Below are 18544 nucleotides of genomic sequence, written 5' to 3'. Positions count from 1 at the left end.
GCCTTTGCGTGCTAACAGGCCATGATTTGTACAAAATCCCGGGGAACTGGTACACAGCTCTTGCTTGATTCGTGTCAAGAGTTGCAGAAAAAGGGTCTCCTTTTTTAAATACGATTTATTCAAGTACTGTTAAACAACTCTCATAGGGTCTAAAGCATGTTTCATCTGTTTCTTTTGTGGTTTTTTTTCTCAGATACTGATCACAGTATGGCCCAGTCAGCAGACGAAATGTCGTTGCAGGGGGTAGCCGTCAGTAATTCGTCCTTGCTTCAGCCGGGCTTCTCTCTCCTGAATTTTGGTGGGCATGTTTTCTTTTTTGGGCAGAAAGGATGGCCCAAGAGGTCCTGTCCCACTGGCGTTTTCCTCCTCGATATAAAGCAGAATGAGCTCAAAATGAAACCTGCCTTCTTCTCTAAAGACTCCTGTTACCTCCCCCCTCTCCGCTACCCTGCTCTTTGCACGCTCAGAGCCAATGCGGAGTCTGATGAGTATCAGTATATCATCCATGGTGGGAAAACACCTAACAATGACCTTTCAGATAAGATTTACGTTATGAGTCTGGTAAGCAAAAATAGCAAGAAAACCACGTTCCAATGTGTTGAGAAAGACCTAGGTGGAGATGTCCCTGAAGCTAGGTATGGGCATACAATTAGCGTAGTTCACAGTCGGGGAAAAAGCATCAGTGTTATATTTGGAGGGAGATCATACACTCCTCTTGCACAAAGAACCACTGAAAAATGGAACAGCGTAGTTGACTGTTTGCCATCTGTGTTTCTCGTTGATTTTGAGTTTGGATGCTGTACGTCTTACATACTTCCAGAGCTACAAGATGGACTTGCTTTTCACGTTTCAGTTGCCAGAAATGATACAATCTACATTTTAGGAGGCCATTCGCTTCAAAATAACACCAGGTCCCCCACTTTGTACAAGCTAAAAGTTGATCTCCCACTGGGCAGCCCATCTGTGACCTGCACCATCTTGCCAGGGGGGATATCTGTGTCAAGCGCTACACTGACTCAAACTGGTGACACCAAATTTGTCCTTGTCGGGGGCTACCAGTCTGACAACCAGAAACGGTTGTCATGTAACACCATAGTTCTGGAAGATAATAAGATAGAGATTGTTGAAAGGGCAAGCCCGGACTGGACACCAGATATTAAACACTGCAGGATGTGGTTTGGCTGTGATATGGGCAAAGGGTCTGTATTGCTGGGCATTCCAGGGGCCAACAAACAGTTAATCTCAGATGCGAACTACTTCTACATTTTGAGATGCAAAGGACCAGAAGAGGACAAGGAGGAAGAACTGACAGCACAAATTTGCAGTCAGACATCAACTGAAGACCCTGGAGACTCCACTCCATTTGAAGATTCGGAAGAGTTTTGTTTTAGTGCTGAAGCCAATAGCTTTGATGTTGATGATACTGACACTTACAATGAAGATGATGAAGAAGATGAATCAGAAACAGGCTACTGGATCACCTGCTCTGCCAGTTGCAATATTGACCATTAGACACCTGGGTCCCTTTCTATTCGACAGAACTCAACAAGCCTGCAATGATACTGTGTTCCACCGGGGCTGGCCACTGGGTCCACGCACATGTATGGATCTCTCGGAGAGCATGCTCCTACTCTCTCAGAAGCAAATGTCAAGTACTTCTGCAATGAGCATGTTGACCTTAATAAAGGGCTGCAAACTCCCAAAAAGGTGCTGCACCTGAAAAAGCAACCCATGAAACCGTTGCACAAAAAAGCAACCATGAAGTTAACACCACCAGTGAAAAAGTCCTTTCTTCGGAGATTGTTTGAGTAGTTTTACACTGCTGATTTGTATTTACCTGGGAGGAAGTGAATCACAGTCAAAGACAGCTAGTAATGGTTGAAGTAGAATGGGTTATTGGAGCTCAAAGAGATCTTTTTATTTAATTGATTTCAATTATCTCAATATTCCAGTTACATTTCAAAGCTCATGAATTTATTTGTCTCTTATGTTTATTATTGTAATATCCGGATAGAGGGCATTGTGCAAACACACAGCCAGACACTGGTAAATTTGTGCTCTATTTTGTGCTATACTTACTTCCTGGTTATTCCCAGTGAGTGTAATGGAACTGCTGGTAGGATAGACATTATCCCATGTACTGTACACTGCTGTTAGCATCTGTCCATAAAGAACATTATATTACCTATTTTAATTTTTTATCTTAGTGAGTAGTTCTAGAAATATTTGGCCTAATTTATAGCTGCATTACTCCAATTTTATGCTGGTATAATGAAATAAAATTAGACTAATTACTCGAGTTTTAAACTAAAGTGGTGGCTTAAGTCCCTTGTGACAGAAATAATGAAATATTCAGACACTGAGGGTCAGTTTTCTTCAGGGACTTCCATTATGGAAAGCTTACATATGGAGCATTTAATTCTGGATAATTTCTTAATTTTGAGATGTATTGAATGATTATATGTCAGTTTTGGCTACAGCTGTGGAAGATCATCTCATAGTAAAAATCAAATTGCTTTTTTAAACCACTGTGCTCAACAACTGCTTTGTGTTTGTATTTTTAAAAATCTAGTAAGCTAATAAAATTTATAATAAAAATTACTGCATTTTTTTCACCTGCTCATGGGGTAAATTAAACATGGTAAATCTCAAAGTCTATGAAAGGATGGCATGTGTTCTTGGGAGGTCCATCCGCAGTCTGATAAGGGGTCTGGCTTCACACCCACCCCATGCTGTGAGCTCCCATTGACTTCAGAAGAAGTTCGTTCTGATGAACAGGACTTTTATCATTTACTCCAGGTCCTCCACTACACATTTCTTTCTCTGCTCTCCCAGCGTGACTATGTAGAGTGTGAAAGCTTAAAAGTGCAAGCCGTAGCTCAGAGTGACTAATTGAGCCAGTGGAGCATTGTGAGGGTGGAAACAAATGCAGCTGGCTGCTCAAAGCATGAGGAGAAGATTGGATTCAGATTGAAAAGGACATTGTCAAGGTTGAATAGCCCAAGAGTTTACTAAGTTTTTTGTGGATTCTTTTATTGGCTATTTGTAATGCCTCATCATTCTTGACTTTATTTTTTATTTTTATTACTGCTCCAAACATCTTTTCAAAAAATCAATACCATCAGCTCAATATTTGTGAGCCAACAATAATAGCTCAGTATTCACAATCCAGCTCTCATGCTGGACCCCTGAATAAAAAAGAAAAACAGGAGCAGCTGTCAGCCATTTGATCACTATGTGCAGACGCTGAGCAGCCACTCCTTTACAAAGCAGCATGTGTAGCACAGTATTCCTACCAACACAGACATGTATGCGCAGTACTCCCCCTAAAACCTTCACAAATCAAGTCAACAGCAGAGGAAAGTAACGGGCAACCATACAGAGTTTCCATTTCCAACCTTTTCATGTGCTGAGGGAGGTTATAGTTTGGGTAGAGCTTGTAAATGGGAAATACATAATCCTGACTCCCCTCTCACCAGTTTGATATTGGTATAAATTCATAGATTTCAATGCCAGCTTCCCATTTCCTTTGTCATACTACTTTACGTAAACTCAGAGTATATAGTGCTATATGTTCTTCCAAGGAATAAATGAGTATCATGCCCATGTAAAGTCCCTTAAAACCGGTGAAATTCAAAAGTCAATATCCCCTTTTGTAGGCTAGTCATAGGTCTTACTCAGCTGAATTGTCATTAAAATATACATTCATCAGACACTCTTCATAGACTTTATTTACATCAACCAAAAAAAAATCCACGCCAAAATTAAAGCCACACCATCACCCCACCAACAAAGGGGGACAATATACTCACACAACAAAACTCCACTCTTCGTCCCTTCACCATTTTACTGCAACAGATGACTCCCCACAATTATTGAAGTCACTGGCAATGTCCAGTCCGGGTTTTTGCCTGTTATCTCTCCCAATTACTGTTATTATCTCAAATTCCTCAGACCCCACATTGTGTGACAAATTTGTCTACTAGTGTAGACAAATAAAAGGATGGAAACATTTTGCAAAGGAAAAGCTCGACACTGGCCTAGGAGAAGTGACGTTCAGCCTGAGATAAAGCCCGTAACTCAGGCACTGGTGGTATGGTTGCAGTATGTTGGGAGCATCTCTGAATTTCCAGAACTGACTCCTGCAGCTGCAGTGACTCCCTGAGCCCTTAGGAGCTGAGAGCACGTACACTCAGCATGTGGCAAGCACAAGCACACATTGAGGCCCCTTCCAATTCTTACCTGAGTTGTTCTTTACTTTAAGGCTGTGGCTATGACAAAAGCAATTCACAGTCAGACTTTACGATAATCCTCATCAGGCCCATAACATTAATGTATTGTATGTCTGAGGTGTGCTTTTTTTAAATATATGGTTTATTTTAGTAGGAGGGAGAAATTACTTGGTCAAATCATGTCCCAGCCTCACAGTGAAGGCCAGTACAAGTAGCATTAAATCACAGCTCAGAGACTGTAGTCACTGCAGGAAGAGGAAGTCATAAGTAAAGAAAAATATAATATTCCAAAGGACTTGAACATAAAGAGATATATGAACATCAGTCTGTAAAGAAGACACTTGACATAGCATCCAGAACTTCAGAAAGTACTTAAATTCCCTGATAATTCTGATGACGCTTTTGAGTCATGTACTTCTTAAGGCATTGATTGTCTTCAAAACCAGCTAATCAATACAAAATGTTTCTTCCTCAGGCAGGTTAGAATTAGAAGATAAAATGAAGTAGATTTGAGTGCAGAAGTAAATCTCTATTGTATCTGCATCCAACTGACCTATGTGTTTTGTAACCACAACAAGCAGCATCATGGTTCCCAGCCACATTTTAGTAACACTATGTTGTTACTATCAGCTTTTACGAGACTAGTACATGGATTTTACTGCTGTTGAAAGGTGCCTGAACCCTGAAGTACCTGATTAATCTACAGGAAAGGCATAGCACAAACTTTAGTGGTAGCACTAAAGCATGTGTCATAGTTCAGAGTGACTCATTGCACCAACAGATCATTGAAAGGAGTGGAAATAATGCAACTGGGAGCCCAAAGCAAAAGGAAAAGATTGGATTCAGATTGAAAAGGAATCTGTAAAGTTATATACTGCTAGACTTAATGTATTAAGGACATAAGGACTGGCTTACTTCTTTTTCTCATGATTGGTGGCTATAGCTCCCTCTGTATTTGATTTCCTACCCTATCCCGTTTCAAACAAGACTAATTTCTGGGAAGGGCTTGAGCAACAGCCTCTGAAAATCAAACTCCAATTTGGTGTCTCTAATTGACCTTTGAAAATTGTAACACCAAGGCCCATTTTTTCTTTAAAAAGTGCAAGACAATAACTCTATAAACCTTCTGATTTCTCAATACATACACATATACAGAAAGAACAGGACACTGGCCACTACCACAGGTGTGCAGGACCTCCTTCAGGTGGTAGGCTTTGTGTATTTCCTTGTCCACTGGCTCAGAATGCCCATCTTCAGAGGAAGAGCTGGGCATTGAAAATACACCTTTTGACCTCTCTCACAATGCTGCTAGAAAAGGCGCTAATTAAATCCTTTCCAATGTGTCTTTTTGTATTATGGACAATATTAAGCTTGATGCAGAAGGTAGAAAAGCTCCCACACTTCAGAGTTGCAGCTGGTCAGCTGTTGCAAAATTATACCATATTCAGTCACCTAAAACAGTACTCTGAAGAAGAGTGGTGACAGACCTCATTATTCTTCATCTGATCCTGATTCTAGTAGGAATACGTCGAAAGTAAAATTCAGTCAATTATTACAGATTTAGGAAAAAAAGGAGTTAAATCATTCTAATTTACCAGGAAACTCTGCAGCTTGGGTTTTTTTTTTGTTTTATATGGGTTCTGTTTTTTCCATCCAACATTTTTTATTCAATGTCAGATGAAAGAACTAAGTTCTATGAAGTCCAGAAAATAGATGTCTAATTACCTGATTGCACAAGGAAATCAGGTAGCTTAATTTGCTCATCATTAATTCCATCCAAACCAGCTGGTTTACGTAAGTCTTTTGACCCTGAGATATCATTGCAGGGAAGAATGAAAGATTTTCTGAAGTGCAATGAAGGGAATCTACAAATCATGAACTGAGAGGTAGATTGGAACTAATCTTTGCAGCTCAGTATATGGCAAGGAGCCAAAATCTGGTGCAAAGGATGCACAGAAGCCAGTAAAGAGGCTTAACATATTAACATGGACATAACAGTGCAAGGCTGATTTTAAACAAAAGCTGGGATGGTATTTGTAAATTAAGCAAAAGCCATTTACAAACTAAATAAAGCTGTTTTTAAATTAGTTTGGTTTTCTGTCAAACAGTTGCCTGCGAGGAAAGGTGCTGAAAGGACTGCTGAGACTCATGGAGTAATCTTCATTTGTGTTAATTTAGTGACTTCCAGAACAGGGCTGGAATCACAGCTCTCTCTGGATATTAGAAAAGCCTAAATATGAAAAGCATTCACAATCTGAATGAAAAGTAAGACTGTTACTATGAAATTATGTGCATAGTTGAAAAACTGGTAAGAAATACAAAGCCAGAAACTTAAATATTTATAAGACCTTTATTTTAAACAGGTTTCATGAATTAAGAAACTGTAATACAGTAAGAAAAAGTAAAATTATGAAGCTGTGCAGTGAGACAAAGCACAGAACTCAGTGTAGTCAGAAATTAGGATGCTGTAAATATCTAGAATTTGTTTCTGAACTACCTGACTAAAACTCAAAACTGATTTGCTTAAAGTCAATAGAATTATTCCTGTGAGGAAAAATATATGTGAGACCAGAATCATGGCTTCTAACATTGTTCACGTCATTTCATAACATGGCAATTCACAATACGAAGCCCTTGAATAAAACAAAACAAAACAAGATACGTAATGTGATTGTATAGAAACTACAGTCAATACAACTTCAGAACAAGAAAATTATTTACCATGAATTACTGGAGGATTTGTACCAAGTATTAACATAAAAAAAGAAAATGTGAAGAATTGAAAGACTTCCATGAATAAAAGTGTCTCCATTTTTCTAAAGCATCTTCAAAATCAAAAATCTTAACAATAGACTGCGTAACCAAACGATGCACCTGTCTGCAGGCAGAATTTGCTTGCCTTCCAGTGCATGACTGTGTGCATGCAGCATTGTTATTTTATCCCTGTTTACAAAAGCTTCACTTGCAAGTACCTACCCTTTCAGTGCTGTGTGTTCTAATGAGTTCAAAACTCTCAGAGAAAGTCTCTTGATTTACAGAAGATGTCAACAAGATAAAACTAGATTCAAGGCTAAAGAAAAGAAAAGAAAAAAAATAGTAGCAGTTCTCTGTGTCAGCTATCCTGCCCAGAGCTGGTAGAATGTGAAATATGTCTTGATGGCTTAATAATATTTCACAAAAGAATACGTTCACATGCCACTGCATTCATCTGTCCCCATCCAGGTTCTGTTCAGTCTGACGAGTTGCCCCAGAATATAAGCCTTGTCTTGAGAAATCATACATATATGGATAAAACTTACTCACCCCTCTTGAAGGCAGTGAGATGAATCACTTGCTGTTACATCAGCAGCTTGTTAAAGTGAATTTGGAATTTGAAAATGTTAGCAGAGTTCCTGAAATTACATGTGCAAAATGAGCAAAGTCTGGTCTGTCAGTCCAGTGGCACATATTCATTGCAATGAACAAGTCCAGATTACTCGGGGGTGAATTTCACTCCTGTGCAAAAGGCAGCAAACACTGTATATACTACTTAAATGGAGTGAAAATCACCATGAGGTGAGTCAAGATTGTTAAACTGGGCCCTAGGTTATTCAAGCAGAGTCAAGGATAAAACATAAGATGTTTTATCTTATGTTAAGATAAACATCAGTTTAATAAGGTAATACAGTTGTCTCAAATATACATGTAGAGAAAAAAGAAACGTGTGCAACTATTTGCATAATGAAATATATGCCGACCAAAAATGCAAACTATATCTGCATTTACTGCTAAAGGATGCTCTTTATACCTGATATTTATACTCACTCAGAAACAGCTGTACTTGTCTGCATTTATTGGTAAAGAATGATACTTATGTAAACCTGGTATTTATGCTCTATGGGAAATACTTGTTTTATTCAAAGAATTGGCAAAAATAAATTAATCTAGAAATGAACACTCAGTAAGTGCAGATGTACATGGTACACCATACAAAAGACCCTGTAGTCTTTATGACTGCTTAGAAAACTAAATGTTTTAAGCAAAAGGCATTATTTCCAACTGCAAATTCTGACAGAACGTTAAACTGTGTTTGAAGAAACCATATTAAAACGAAATCCTAAATTACAGAATACTTTAAAAAATATTTTAAGCAATAAAATCAAAAGAAAGACATAATGAGAATAACACTAATATTTGTACTAATTACTAACACTTAACTCTATTTTTTCATTGCCTATAAATGGTAAATATCAGACCCTCAAAGATATAGTAAATAACATGAACAAGATACTACTAAACAAACCTCAGACCATTAATTCTTTAAGTTTGTTGTTCACTTACACTCACAAACCAACTTCTGTCACATCAAAATAAAAACAAAAAGCGGATTCTTTTAGATACATGCTTTGATTTTTTCTGCATTTAATCTTATTTCAGAAATATTTCTCCAAACACAGTAATGTCCTAGCTACAGGCAAAAGGCTAGATGATTTTGGGGCATCTCAGGTACTTTTGAGTATATTATTTCATGAATATGTCATTGAATGAAATTCGTATAATTTTGGTATATGAATATACTAAATACCACTTCAGAATGGCAAATACCACCAATAAAATGATTCATCTAATATAGTATGGAGTAATGCCAACTAAATATTTCTGTAATCACGTAAAATACAGTATGCAGTAATTTCAAGACAGTTCACTGCTTTTTAACTAATCTTGTATGCCAACTATCTTTGAGGTTAAGAAATATCATACCTCTTTTACAGATTTGGACTGTGAGTGTGGTGTATCCCAGGTGTGAAAATGCTCGTTATCAGATACAGTTGGAGCACATCAGCAGCAGTCAGTGAAATATCCTAATAGAGAAGATCAGAACACTGACATGTATCTGATCAAGGTAATATCCATCTCCTGAGAAATGAGTCTGCTGGGACTAAAGTTACTTGGTAAAACTGTGGGCCTGCTGATATTAATGACAATTTACTGGTGACTTCAATGAGGCCAGGAATTCACCCAGTAAAGCTCTACTAATACAAATTATACTATATACTGAACTTACCATAGAAATCTAAAATGCTGATGAAGCAACAAGCTACACAGCAGAGCCTGAACGTACTTTGTATAGTGAGATAACCACAAGGCACTGCAAATCCTGATTTAGGAGCACATGTACAAGTTTGCATTTTATAGTAAACAGACTATGATAAGAATATCTGTAAAAAATTACAGCTACCTTTCCTATATCTTTGTATAGTAAATTAGCATAGTGATACCACCATCTACTCCTAAGCAGTACTACAATATAAATGTTAAATGATAATATTTTTTAAAGTTTGTGAGATCAAAGTTTGCTTCTTTAGTCAGTATTTTATACAAAAATAACTGAACTTGATCGCAAAACAATTACCCAAGTGTCTCACCGACAAATCTTTACTTATAAAAGCCAAAGGACCGTCAATAAAATAATCAAACCCTCTTAAAAAGTAAATAGCAAAATAGTTTTAAAAATGCAAACAGAACAAATAGCCATGCTCCGTTTCTCAACTGTCATATCTCTCCAGAATCATATTCATTCCAAAATACTACTTTATATAAAACCTTGTTTGCTTTGGCTTTCTCACTTATAAACAACACTCTAAGACCAAAATAAACTGAAGACCCTTCTTTGCAATTTGTTTCTGCTTTCATCTCACATAACAACTGGTAAATGCACTACTGCATTGCCTCTTTTGGAAACTCCCAACAGACATGGTGTTTATTAAACTCTGCTCAGCACCTTTAACAAGAAGTCTAAAAATTATCGTTTCAGACTTCCCTGTACCTCTACAGGCCTGAAAAAGAAGCTGCCTCCTTGCAGGAAGACACCATCACAAACCCAACACCGAATGCGCTTTACATTTAGAGTTCTGCTGAATCATTGCTTTCCAAGACCTCCAGTGGCAAGAAGTCACCTAAACTGTCCTCTGGATCAATGGTGAAGCCCTGGCTTTTTGATGTTTTATGAGCATTCATGAACTTCTGGAGGTACTTAGAGGTATATAGCCAGTGATGCTTCAAGACATCCTCCATCTCATAGCATTTGGACTGCCTGGCATTCATTTTTCGGAACCTCCTAAACAGTTTGTTTCCAGACTCATTTCCCTCACTTGCCCAGGCCCCAATGGACCCATCTCTTTCAATGATTTCAGGAACATGAGCGAGGGTTTTGTGGAAATAATTTGTAATCTTGCCTTCATATCTGTACTTGAACTTTGTAGATAGGAGCTCAGCGAAACGCTGTGAATTGTAGCTATACTGGCACAGCAATTCTGGACACTCCTTGGCAGGGCATGATGATCGCCACACTGGCTTCATCTTCAGATAAAGGTCCATTAGTTCTTTTAGGGCTTCATGCCTTTCCTCACACTTTATTAATTCACATACTGCCTCTACTGTCTCTTTGGACATGAGCTTTCTAGCAAAATTTCCACTCATCCTCATCATAGGCTTCAAGTTCATCTTCTTCCTGAGATGTTTGTCAAGAGTTAACTGCCACCTCTTCCTCTCCTCTTTAGATACATCAGGATTCTTGTAAACTTCACCAATCTCCATCTGGAAAATCCTGTAGAATTCTGTTGCGTTGCCAATGTCACAGTGCAGCGCATCTATGGAGGGAACGGTCTCAATAAAAGGTTTGGCTGAAACACCCTTCACTCTGTCACGGAGCTCATCAACAGATTCGTGATATGGGTTGGACCTCCATATTTCATATCGCTCCAAATTTTCAGCATGGCTCCTGGTTATAGAATGGATGACCAAGTTCTGGGATGCCTCCAGGCGGGTTGCATCACACAGAGTACAAATGTAAGTGGAACCTGAGGCCTCCAGCCCTTCCACTTCCCGCACGAGTTTCTCATCATATCCTGTACCCCTAAAGATGAATTTGAATGTTCTCAGGATGCCTCCCATTTCAAGTAGCAATTCACTGTTTTTCATAGCCTCTCTTTCTGCTATGAGGGGGCTCAGGATTGCCGTCAGAGTTTCATGATCCGATTCGTCAGCCAGCATAAGGCACAAGGGCTTGCAACACAGCTCTGAATTGGGCTTTACTTCCTCAAAGATCCTCTTGCTTTCATTCCCATGGGCTATAGTAATGTTCATGACTGTGAAAGAAAAGCGAACAGCCTTCTCTGGGACAGCAGGCCCACTTCCATGCTTCTCACTGACATCTCCCATTCCATCACAGGACTCTTTTACTACCACAGTGAAGGGACCATTCAAATAGTCATCCAGGTTTTTTGCTTTCATGCCTTCCAAGATCTCCTCCTCCATATCCTTTAAGGCACAAACCAAGGCTGCATCATATCGAAATCTCTTTGCAATTGTGTCTACTGGGTAGTCATCAATTGAGAGTGGCAATCCTGATAGTCCATCTATAATTCCCACCTCTGTGTTAGTAGATACATTTTTCAAGGGAGGCTTCCACTCAAAAGGATTATAACCTGGTAGGAGGGCTTTCTCAGCAGTGCGAAGAGCATGCAAAGGCTGGAAGATCTGCCTCCCAGTGACAGCTTTTACCGTTCTATACATTTTATGATATTGGCTACAGCTGAGAAATGTGTTGACTCGGATTGCCAGGCAGACAGCAGGGTGAAGTCCAGATCCCCTACCTTGCATTATAGCCTCCAATTCATCTGCTTGTCTGTGTTCATTTTTTGCTCTTAAAGCTAGCAGGAACAAAGTCATGCATACAGCCTTTATATCGCCTCCCTCTTCTTTCTCTGCAAAAGCCTTGACTTGACGTTTCAGTTCTCTCAGACGATGTTTCTGAGTTCTCCTGGTCAAAGAGAGGAGATGCTGCCTCGGTCGGCCACCTTTATTTATGTGGCTGTAGAGCTCTCTGTCTTTCTTCTCCTTGTGACTGGAGAGGTGTTGGCCATATTTTCCATGCAAGATCTCTTCATCACATTCCTTTACAGGGCATCTTATACCCAGGTTATCAAGGATGTTCAAGAAGGATTTCACTGGGGTTACCAGATCAGTAGGAAAGCAAGGATACCAGCAGGAGGGGCAATAGCTGCCCATAACCTTGATACATTTAAGGATGCAAGTTCTGCAAAACAAGTGTCTACATGTTGTTTCCACTGGATCTGCCAAAATATGGTCACATATCTCGCAAGAGATGGATTTAATGAAAGCTACTGGGTAATCAACTGCAAGCAGCTTGGTGCTGAGATGTATATTCTTGCAATTGACAATCTCTTTCATTAAACTTTTGTTGTTTATCTGTGCTTGGTTCTTTACACCTCTGTTTTTTCGAGCACGTTCTGCTATGACCTTCACACGTTTGCCATGTTGCACACTGGGTGGCTGGCTCTTTCTCTTGACTCCCTGACGGGTAGTGTGGCACACATCACAATTAGGGGAGTGGGGTTGCCACTCCATCGTGCTGTTCCTAGGAAAATATACTTCACATGGAGTATTACTGAATTTTCTATGGATAATACTCCAGCAGTTGTGACAAAATCGAGTAGGATGGATAGTATCAACATCCCCTCGCACATCAATCTTAAAAACCTTAGCGATAAGATCTGGCCAAGAGGTTGCTTTTTTCTCTTTCTTTCTCAGAAGCCAGAGAGTTTCATCATCCACTGGCCCATGCACTGGATGAGTTCTCTTGTAACAATCAGTTTTAAATGAAACTCCACAGATGCGGCAAAGTTGCTTCAGATTGTTCTGATGAGCTTTATTGTCTCGTGTTTTCATGTCATTGGCATCTTTCTCAAGTGCCTGCCTATTGCCCATTAAGTCCATCTTTTCTCCTCTTGGCATAGCTTCATCTTTACGCAGTATGATTTCTTTGTTTGAAGAAGCAACCTCTTCTGCCTGGTCTTTGTTTATGTGCTGGCTGTCATCAGGAGGTGTTTTTTCAAATGATCTCACTTTAAAGAGCTTGAATTTCCATTCAGAAAATTTTGTATATGGATGCTGAATTTCTTCAGGAAGGTCCATTTGTGATGCTACTGACATCTGCAATCTGGCAGAAACCAGATCACCTGAGAAAGAAAGAAGCTGTAAGTTAGCTCATCTTCCAAAATTAATAATAATGCCATGGTGTTTAATAGAACAGTCACTTTTTTTTTAATCACTTTAACTGAGAAATGCTTTGAAAGTGAGTTACTTGATCAAGACACCTACTGAATTGAAAGGCCCAGACATGGCTGTCCACTCAATATCTCAGATAAGTACCCGAATGTGTTTTGACTTTGATCCTGAGGCATCCACATGTCTATTAGATCACTGATGCACCTTACATAAAGCCATTAGTCATCCAGTACGAATATCCAAATCTGCCCCTTCCTTCTTATACTTGACTGAGATTACCATAAGTAAAGCTACTATAGACAACAGAATTACATTCTGAAAGTTTGGTGACTTTTTTATACGAAACTGAACTCATTGGTGTCTGAAAGATAGAATTTTGTCTGCCTCATGCTATATTGTCTAAATCAGCAAGACCACTGCTCTCACACCACTTGTTAGTCCTTGATATGAAGTGTGTGATACATTCCATTCTACATGGGCAGAGCAGCACATACTACTCGATCTCAGTGAGACTTTATTCAGCCTCAGTTTTGTAAGGTACTTTAGCATGTGCTTAATGAATATGAGTGGCTCCATTAAAGCAGGAGGAGTGTATCTTCTGTTGATGCAAAGCACTATAGTTCCCTGGACTCTAAAGGAGATATGGCAATTTATACTGGCTGCAGATTTGCTCTAGAGAGAATATTTGTACATTGTAAATTAGTCATCTGTTTAAGTACCTGTCTGAGAACACTCTGTAGGGATTACTGGTACTGGAAATCCGAAAATATCTGTTCAAATTTGACCCCAATTTTAGCTTACATACAGATGCAGCCAAAAGTAATATCAAGGTGGTTGCCATGGAAATATGGTATTGCATGAAAATAAATACAAGACTTTTACCTCAAACACTGAAACTTTTTGCTACTGTATCAGACTGAGAAAACAAAGTTGTTTAGAAACAACAACAAAAGTGACTAACCTATTTTTCATTACCTGGCTATGAGAACTGCACAAAGTAAACAAACAGTATAGAGAAGATTCAATTATGTTTTCTGTTTTATTTTATTTTTACTGATCTGGTTGGTGTGAGTAATAAAAATCAGGAAAACTTTACATTAAGACTATATACTAGAACTAGAAATGAACCACACTAGGCTGTGGTTTCTTTAACTGATTGTATCGCCACTTAGCAATTCAAATAAGTTGCTAGTTCAGTGTCTATTCAGAAGGGGTCCTTCATAAGAAATACATCCAAGTCATGGTCTGAAGTGATGATGCCCAGGGTGTTTCTGAGATTATTTCATTTATAACCTTTCAACAAAGCATAATTTCAGAACAGTCTTTTAGAGTCCATTGGAAAAGAACTGCATGCTTTGATTAAGTTCTAGATCCAGAATGACGTATCAGTCTGCTTAGCTCTTTCCTTAAGAGCTGTGTTTAACTTCAAAACCCCTCAATAGGCCTTGGCAACTAAAGTTTAGGTTTGTTTTCTTCACAGCTTCTTTTCATTTCGTCCCACTGAGAACAAGCTGCCCATACCACTGTCCCTATCTGCTTGCATTGCTCCATCCAGCTGCCTATACTGCTAAAGTCTGCACTGCGATCCCCTGCTGTCCATCACGGATCCAGCCCAGCAACATGGTTGCTTGTATTCTGCTGTTCATAGATCTGTGATGTGCAGCTGTGCCCAGATATATTCAGAGCATTACTACTGTCTCGCTTTCTTGGCTGCATCCTGTGGCAGACTTGGTAAAGTCTATCCACTGAGCAATAACCCGTTTGCCCCTGAATAGTCCTGCATTCCTATTACCTGCAGAGTAATTGAATAGCTAGTGGCCCTATACTGTCCACAGATTCTTTTCTTTTACATAACACCTTACGCAATTTTGTGTAATTTCACCATCTCCAGCAGCACCTTCAGAATCTCTTAAACCATGAGCAATGCCTCCTCAGGGCGGTATCTAAGTCATTGTAAAGAAACAGCCAGTACCGAGTACATTTAGAGCAAAATATTTAATATTTTCTCTACTCTTCTAACCTTTTGACTAAGTGCCACTGTAGTGCCATACTTATCTCCAAACCCATGACCTAACTCTTGCTATTAATCGCCAACTCCAATGAATCAGACGGGGTTTACCCCTGCTAAAGAAAAGTTCAAACATTCTTTTCTTTTTTTCTCTTTCATTGAACATGCCCTGGAAGAAATGAATGAGAAAGAAGCCCTCTCAGTTCATCCTACCTTCGCCTTTTGAAGTAGATAATTGTTGCCAACAGGCTGCTCATTAACGCTTTGAATTGCCTGTTTCCCAGGCAGTGGAGATTTCCGCAGCTCTCTTGGGAGAGCTAGAAATATTCCCAGTGCTAGGAATATTTCCTGCTACTCATGCTAAATTTGCCTGTGTTTTGTTATTCTAGTTGGGGGTCACACTGAACAATCTTTCTGCTCCCTGCCTACCCCACTCAGGTTCTTACAGAGTGAACCCCAGGCATGAACCCCAGCGATGGTTATTTAATCAGCTCTGACAGCTTTGTTCAGTATCGCCTCTTTTTATCCTGAAAAGGGAAAAGAAATCTCTTTTCTTCCCAGATCACAATATTTCATACATTTCTGAAGACAAGCAAGATTGCAATACTTTTACTCACATCAAGGAAGACTTTGATTTATAGGTAGTCTCACCAAAATGAACAGAACAACCTCTGAGGTAAGGAAGCACATATAAAACAAAATCATTGACCTGCACATTAAACCGGGAAAATGAGCCAACACTCAGATGTCCTAAAAGCATCTGGGATGCTGTCATTAGTACTGCCAGCCTACCTTTAGCTTACTGTCAGTTTGTAGAGCTGCTGCTATGTCTGCTCAGTTTTCTCCAAATGTCAAACTTGCTTGCTCTCTCCTGCGTGTTATCGCTCCTTCTGCATTCCCTCTGCTTTTAAAGACACTGCAGTGCTGTTTATCTCATTTATCCCTGTCCCTTCGAGCTCCCAGTACCACCCTGGTGCTAACCACAGGTTACTTCAACTAAACACAATACAGAACTTTCAAATCCAGGTGGCACCTGGCAATTTATGAGGCTTAACCACAAAATTCATATAAACAAGGTCATCTTGTGTGAGACTCCTGGGCTCTGAGATAAGTATGCAGACTCTCTCTGAGGAGCACCTGCACTGTTTTTTAACACAAAGTTTTGCATTTGGCTTTCTTCTTTATAGTTTCAGAGCTAGTTTCTACACTGTTAACTCTCAGAGAGGAGAACCTGGTGTCTCATCACACCACTGTCCCACATCAAAGCTATTTAATTGAAGGCCAATGGACTGCTTCCTCAGGTCAACAGCAGCCAAGCTTCTGCGCTTTGGGTGAATTGACAACAGGGATCACAAAAAGTCTTTTCTTCTGATACTAGTATTTAATTTTCAAGGATATTACCTCTTTGGTGATGTACATCCGGGGTCTTGAAGACCCTTGGCAGGGAAGACAAATCAACAATACAGAATCATAGAATCATAGAATCATTTTGGTTGGAAAAGACTCTTGAGATCATCAAGTCCAACTGTTAACCTAACAAACACTGTCAAGTCCACCACTAAACCATGTCCCTAAGCACCACATCTACACATCTTTTAAATCCCTCCAGGGATGGTGACTCAACCAGTTCCCTGGGCAGCCTGTTCCAATGCTTTACAACCCTTTCAGTGAAGGCATTTTTCCTAATATCCAATCTAAACCTTCCCTGGTGCAAATTGAGGCCATTTCCTCTCATCCTATCACTTGTTACTTGGGAGAAGAGACCTCACTACAACCCCCTTTCAGGTAGTTGTAGGGAGCGATAAGGTCTCCCCTCAGCCTCCTTTTCTCAAGACTAAACAACCCCAGTTCCCTCAGCCACTCCTCCTAAGACTTGTGCTCTAGACCCTTCACCAGCTTTTTTTCCCTTCTTTGGACATGCTCCAGCACCTCAATGTCTTTCTTGTAGTGAGGGGCCCAAAACTGAACACAGTATTCAAGGTGCGGCCTCACCAGTGCAGTATACAGGGGGACGATCTCTTCCCTAGTCCTGCTGGCCACACTATTACTGATACAAGCCAGGATGCTATTGGCCACTTGGGCACACTGCTGGCTTATATTCAGCTAGCTGTCAACCAACAACCCCAGGTCCTTTTCCACCACGCAGCTTTCCAGCCACTCTTCCCCGAGTCATTCTTGTAAGGTGATGTCTTGGAGAAGTGGTTAGTCCTGAGCCTGTGTGCCACACAAGAGGCCAACAGTTCCTCAGTAATCAAGTGTAATGTTTCATGCCAAAGCAATTAACGTATGGAGAAGGTAAACAAAGTATGTATGGAGTATGTAATGCATGGAGAAAGTAAAAAGTTTGGGGCTGAATCCTGATATCCTTGCTCAGATTCTGACTCACACAAAACCTTAATGTGAAATACATCCCTATGAGAAATCACTGAATGGGAGTGTCAGGATAAGGTGGAACAGTAATCATAGAGGTTATTCCAGGCCAAGGCAGTGTGGGAGAAGGATGTCATGGCCGAGGCTTTTATAGACCTCTGAGAACATTAGATGGCTAGGTCCTGAGCTCAGCTCTTCTGCTGTCCCTGTTTTGCCTTGTCTTCCTAACAACCTGCGTATTTTTACTATTCACTCCCTAACATTTGGAAAGACCTTTTCAAAAACATATCAGATTGGGCTGCAACACCAGATATCAATCAAAATCACTCTCTGCAGTCACATACTAGTTTCCTCCCCTTACCTTGAAACAGCAGATGCAACTCCCTGACAATATGCATTGTTAGTATTAAGGGATTTGGGGCTCTTTGAGAAGTAGTTTAGCAAATCTCTCCCTCTAGGGTGCCATTCAAAACTTCACCTAGGTAGCTGGCTACCTGCCCCTGTTCCGCAGGAGCCCGAGTTCCCATGCAAATGGTGCTATACAGGCAGCAGCTTGGTTGTCAAAGGAGCCACATGAGCATATGTAAGCCTAGTCAAGTGCTTTACTTCCAAAGTACCCAGGTAATCACCTTGAAAAAATAATGTCTTATAGGGATACTGCAGGCAACTGAAGGTTTTAATTGATCTCCAATTGCTACCGCTTTGGGTGTGTTTTATGTCCGTATGAGCATAATTATTCAACAGTTTGAGCTGCACAAATCCAGTGCTGGAAAATATTTTCCCTGTGCATCTGGCACCACCGAGTGGAGAAAAGCATTTTTGCATTGGTTTCTGTTACAGCGTGAGCATTAATACGTGAATATGG

At 39.9% G+C, this 18544-nt stretch overlaps 2 protein-coding genes across 2 annotated transcripts; one reads left to right on the top strand and one right to left on the bottom strand.

The window, feature by feature from the left end:
• Positions 1–207: 207 nt before the first annotated feature.
• Positions 208–1812, top strand: RAG2 (recombination activating 2). Its single transcript, XM_068399991.1, is given in 4 exon segments — positions 208–1506; positions 1509–1596; positions 1599–1628; positions 1631–1812. Coding segments are annotated over 4 exon segments (1599 nt in total).
• Positions 1813–10115: 8303 nt separating this feature from the next.
• RAG1 (recombination activating 1) lies at positions 10116–13309 on the bottom strand. The gene has a single exon (XM_068399579.1). The coding sequence runs from the start codon at positions 13224–13226 to the stop codon at positions 10116–10118; it is 3111 nt and encodes a 1036-aa protein (XP_068255680.1). The 5' UTR covers positions 13227–13309.
• Between the last annotated feature and the right edge of the window lie 5235 nt (positions 13310–18544).

Source organism: Nyctibius grandis, chromosome 4, assembly GCF_013368605.1.
Source record: "Nyctibius grandis isolate bNycGra1 chromosome 4, bNycGra1.pri, whole genome shotgun sequence".
NCBI classification, from domain to species: domain Eukaryota; kingdom Metazoa; phylum Chordata; class Aves; order Nyctibiiformes; family Nyctibiidae; genus Nyctibius; species Nyctibius grandis.
This window is presented reverse-complemented; position numbering and strand designations above follow the sequence as displayed.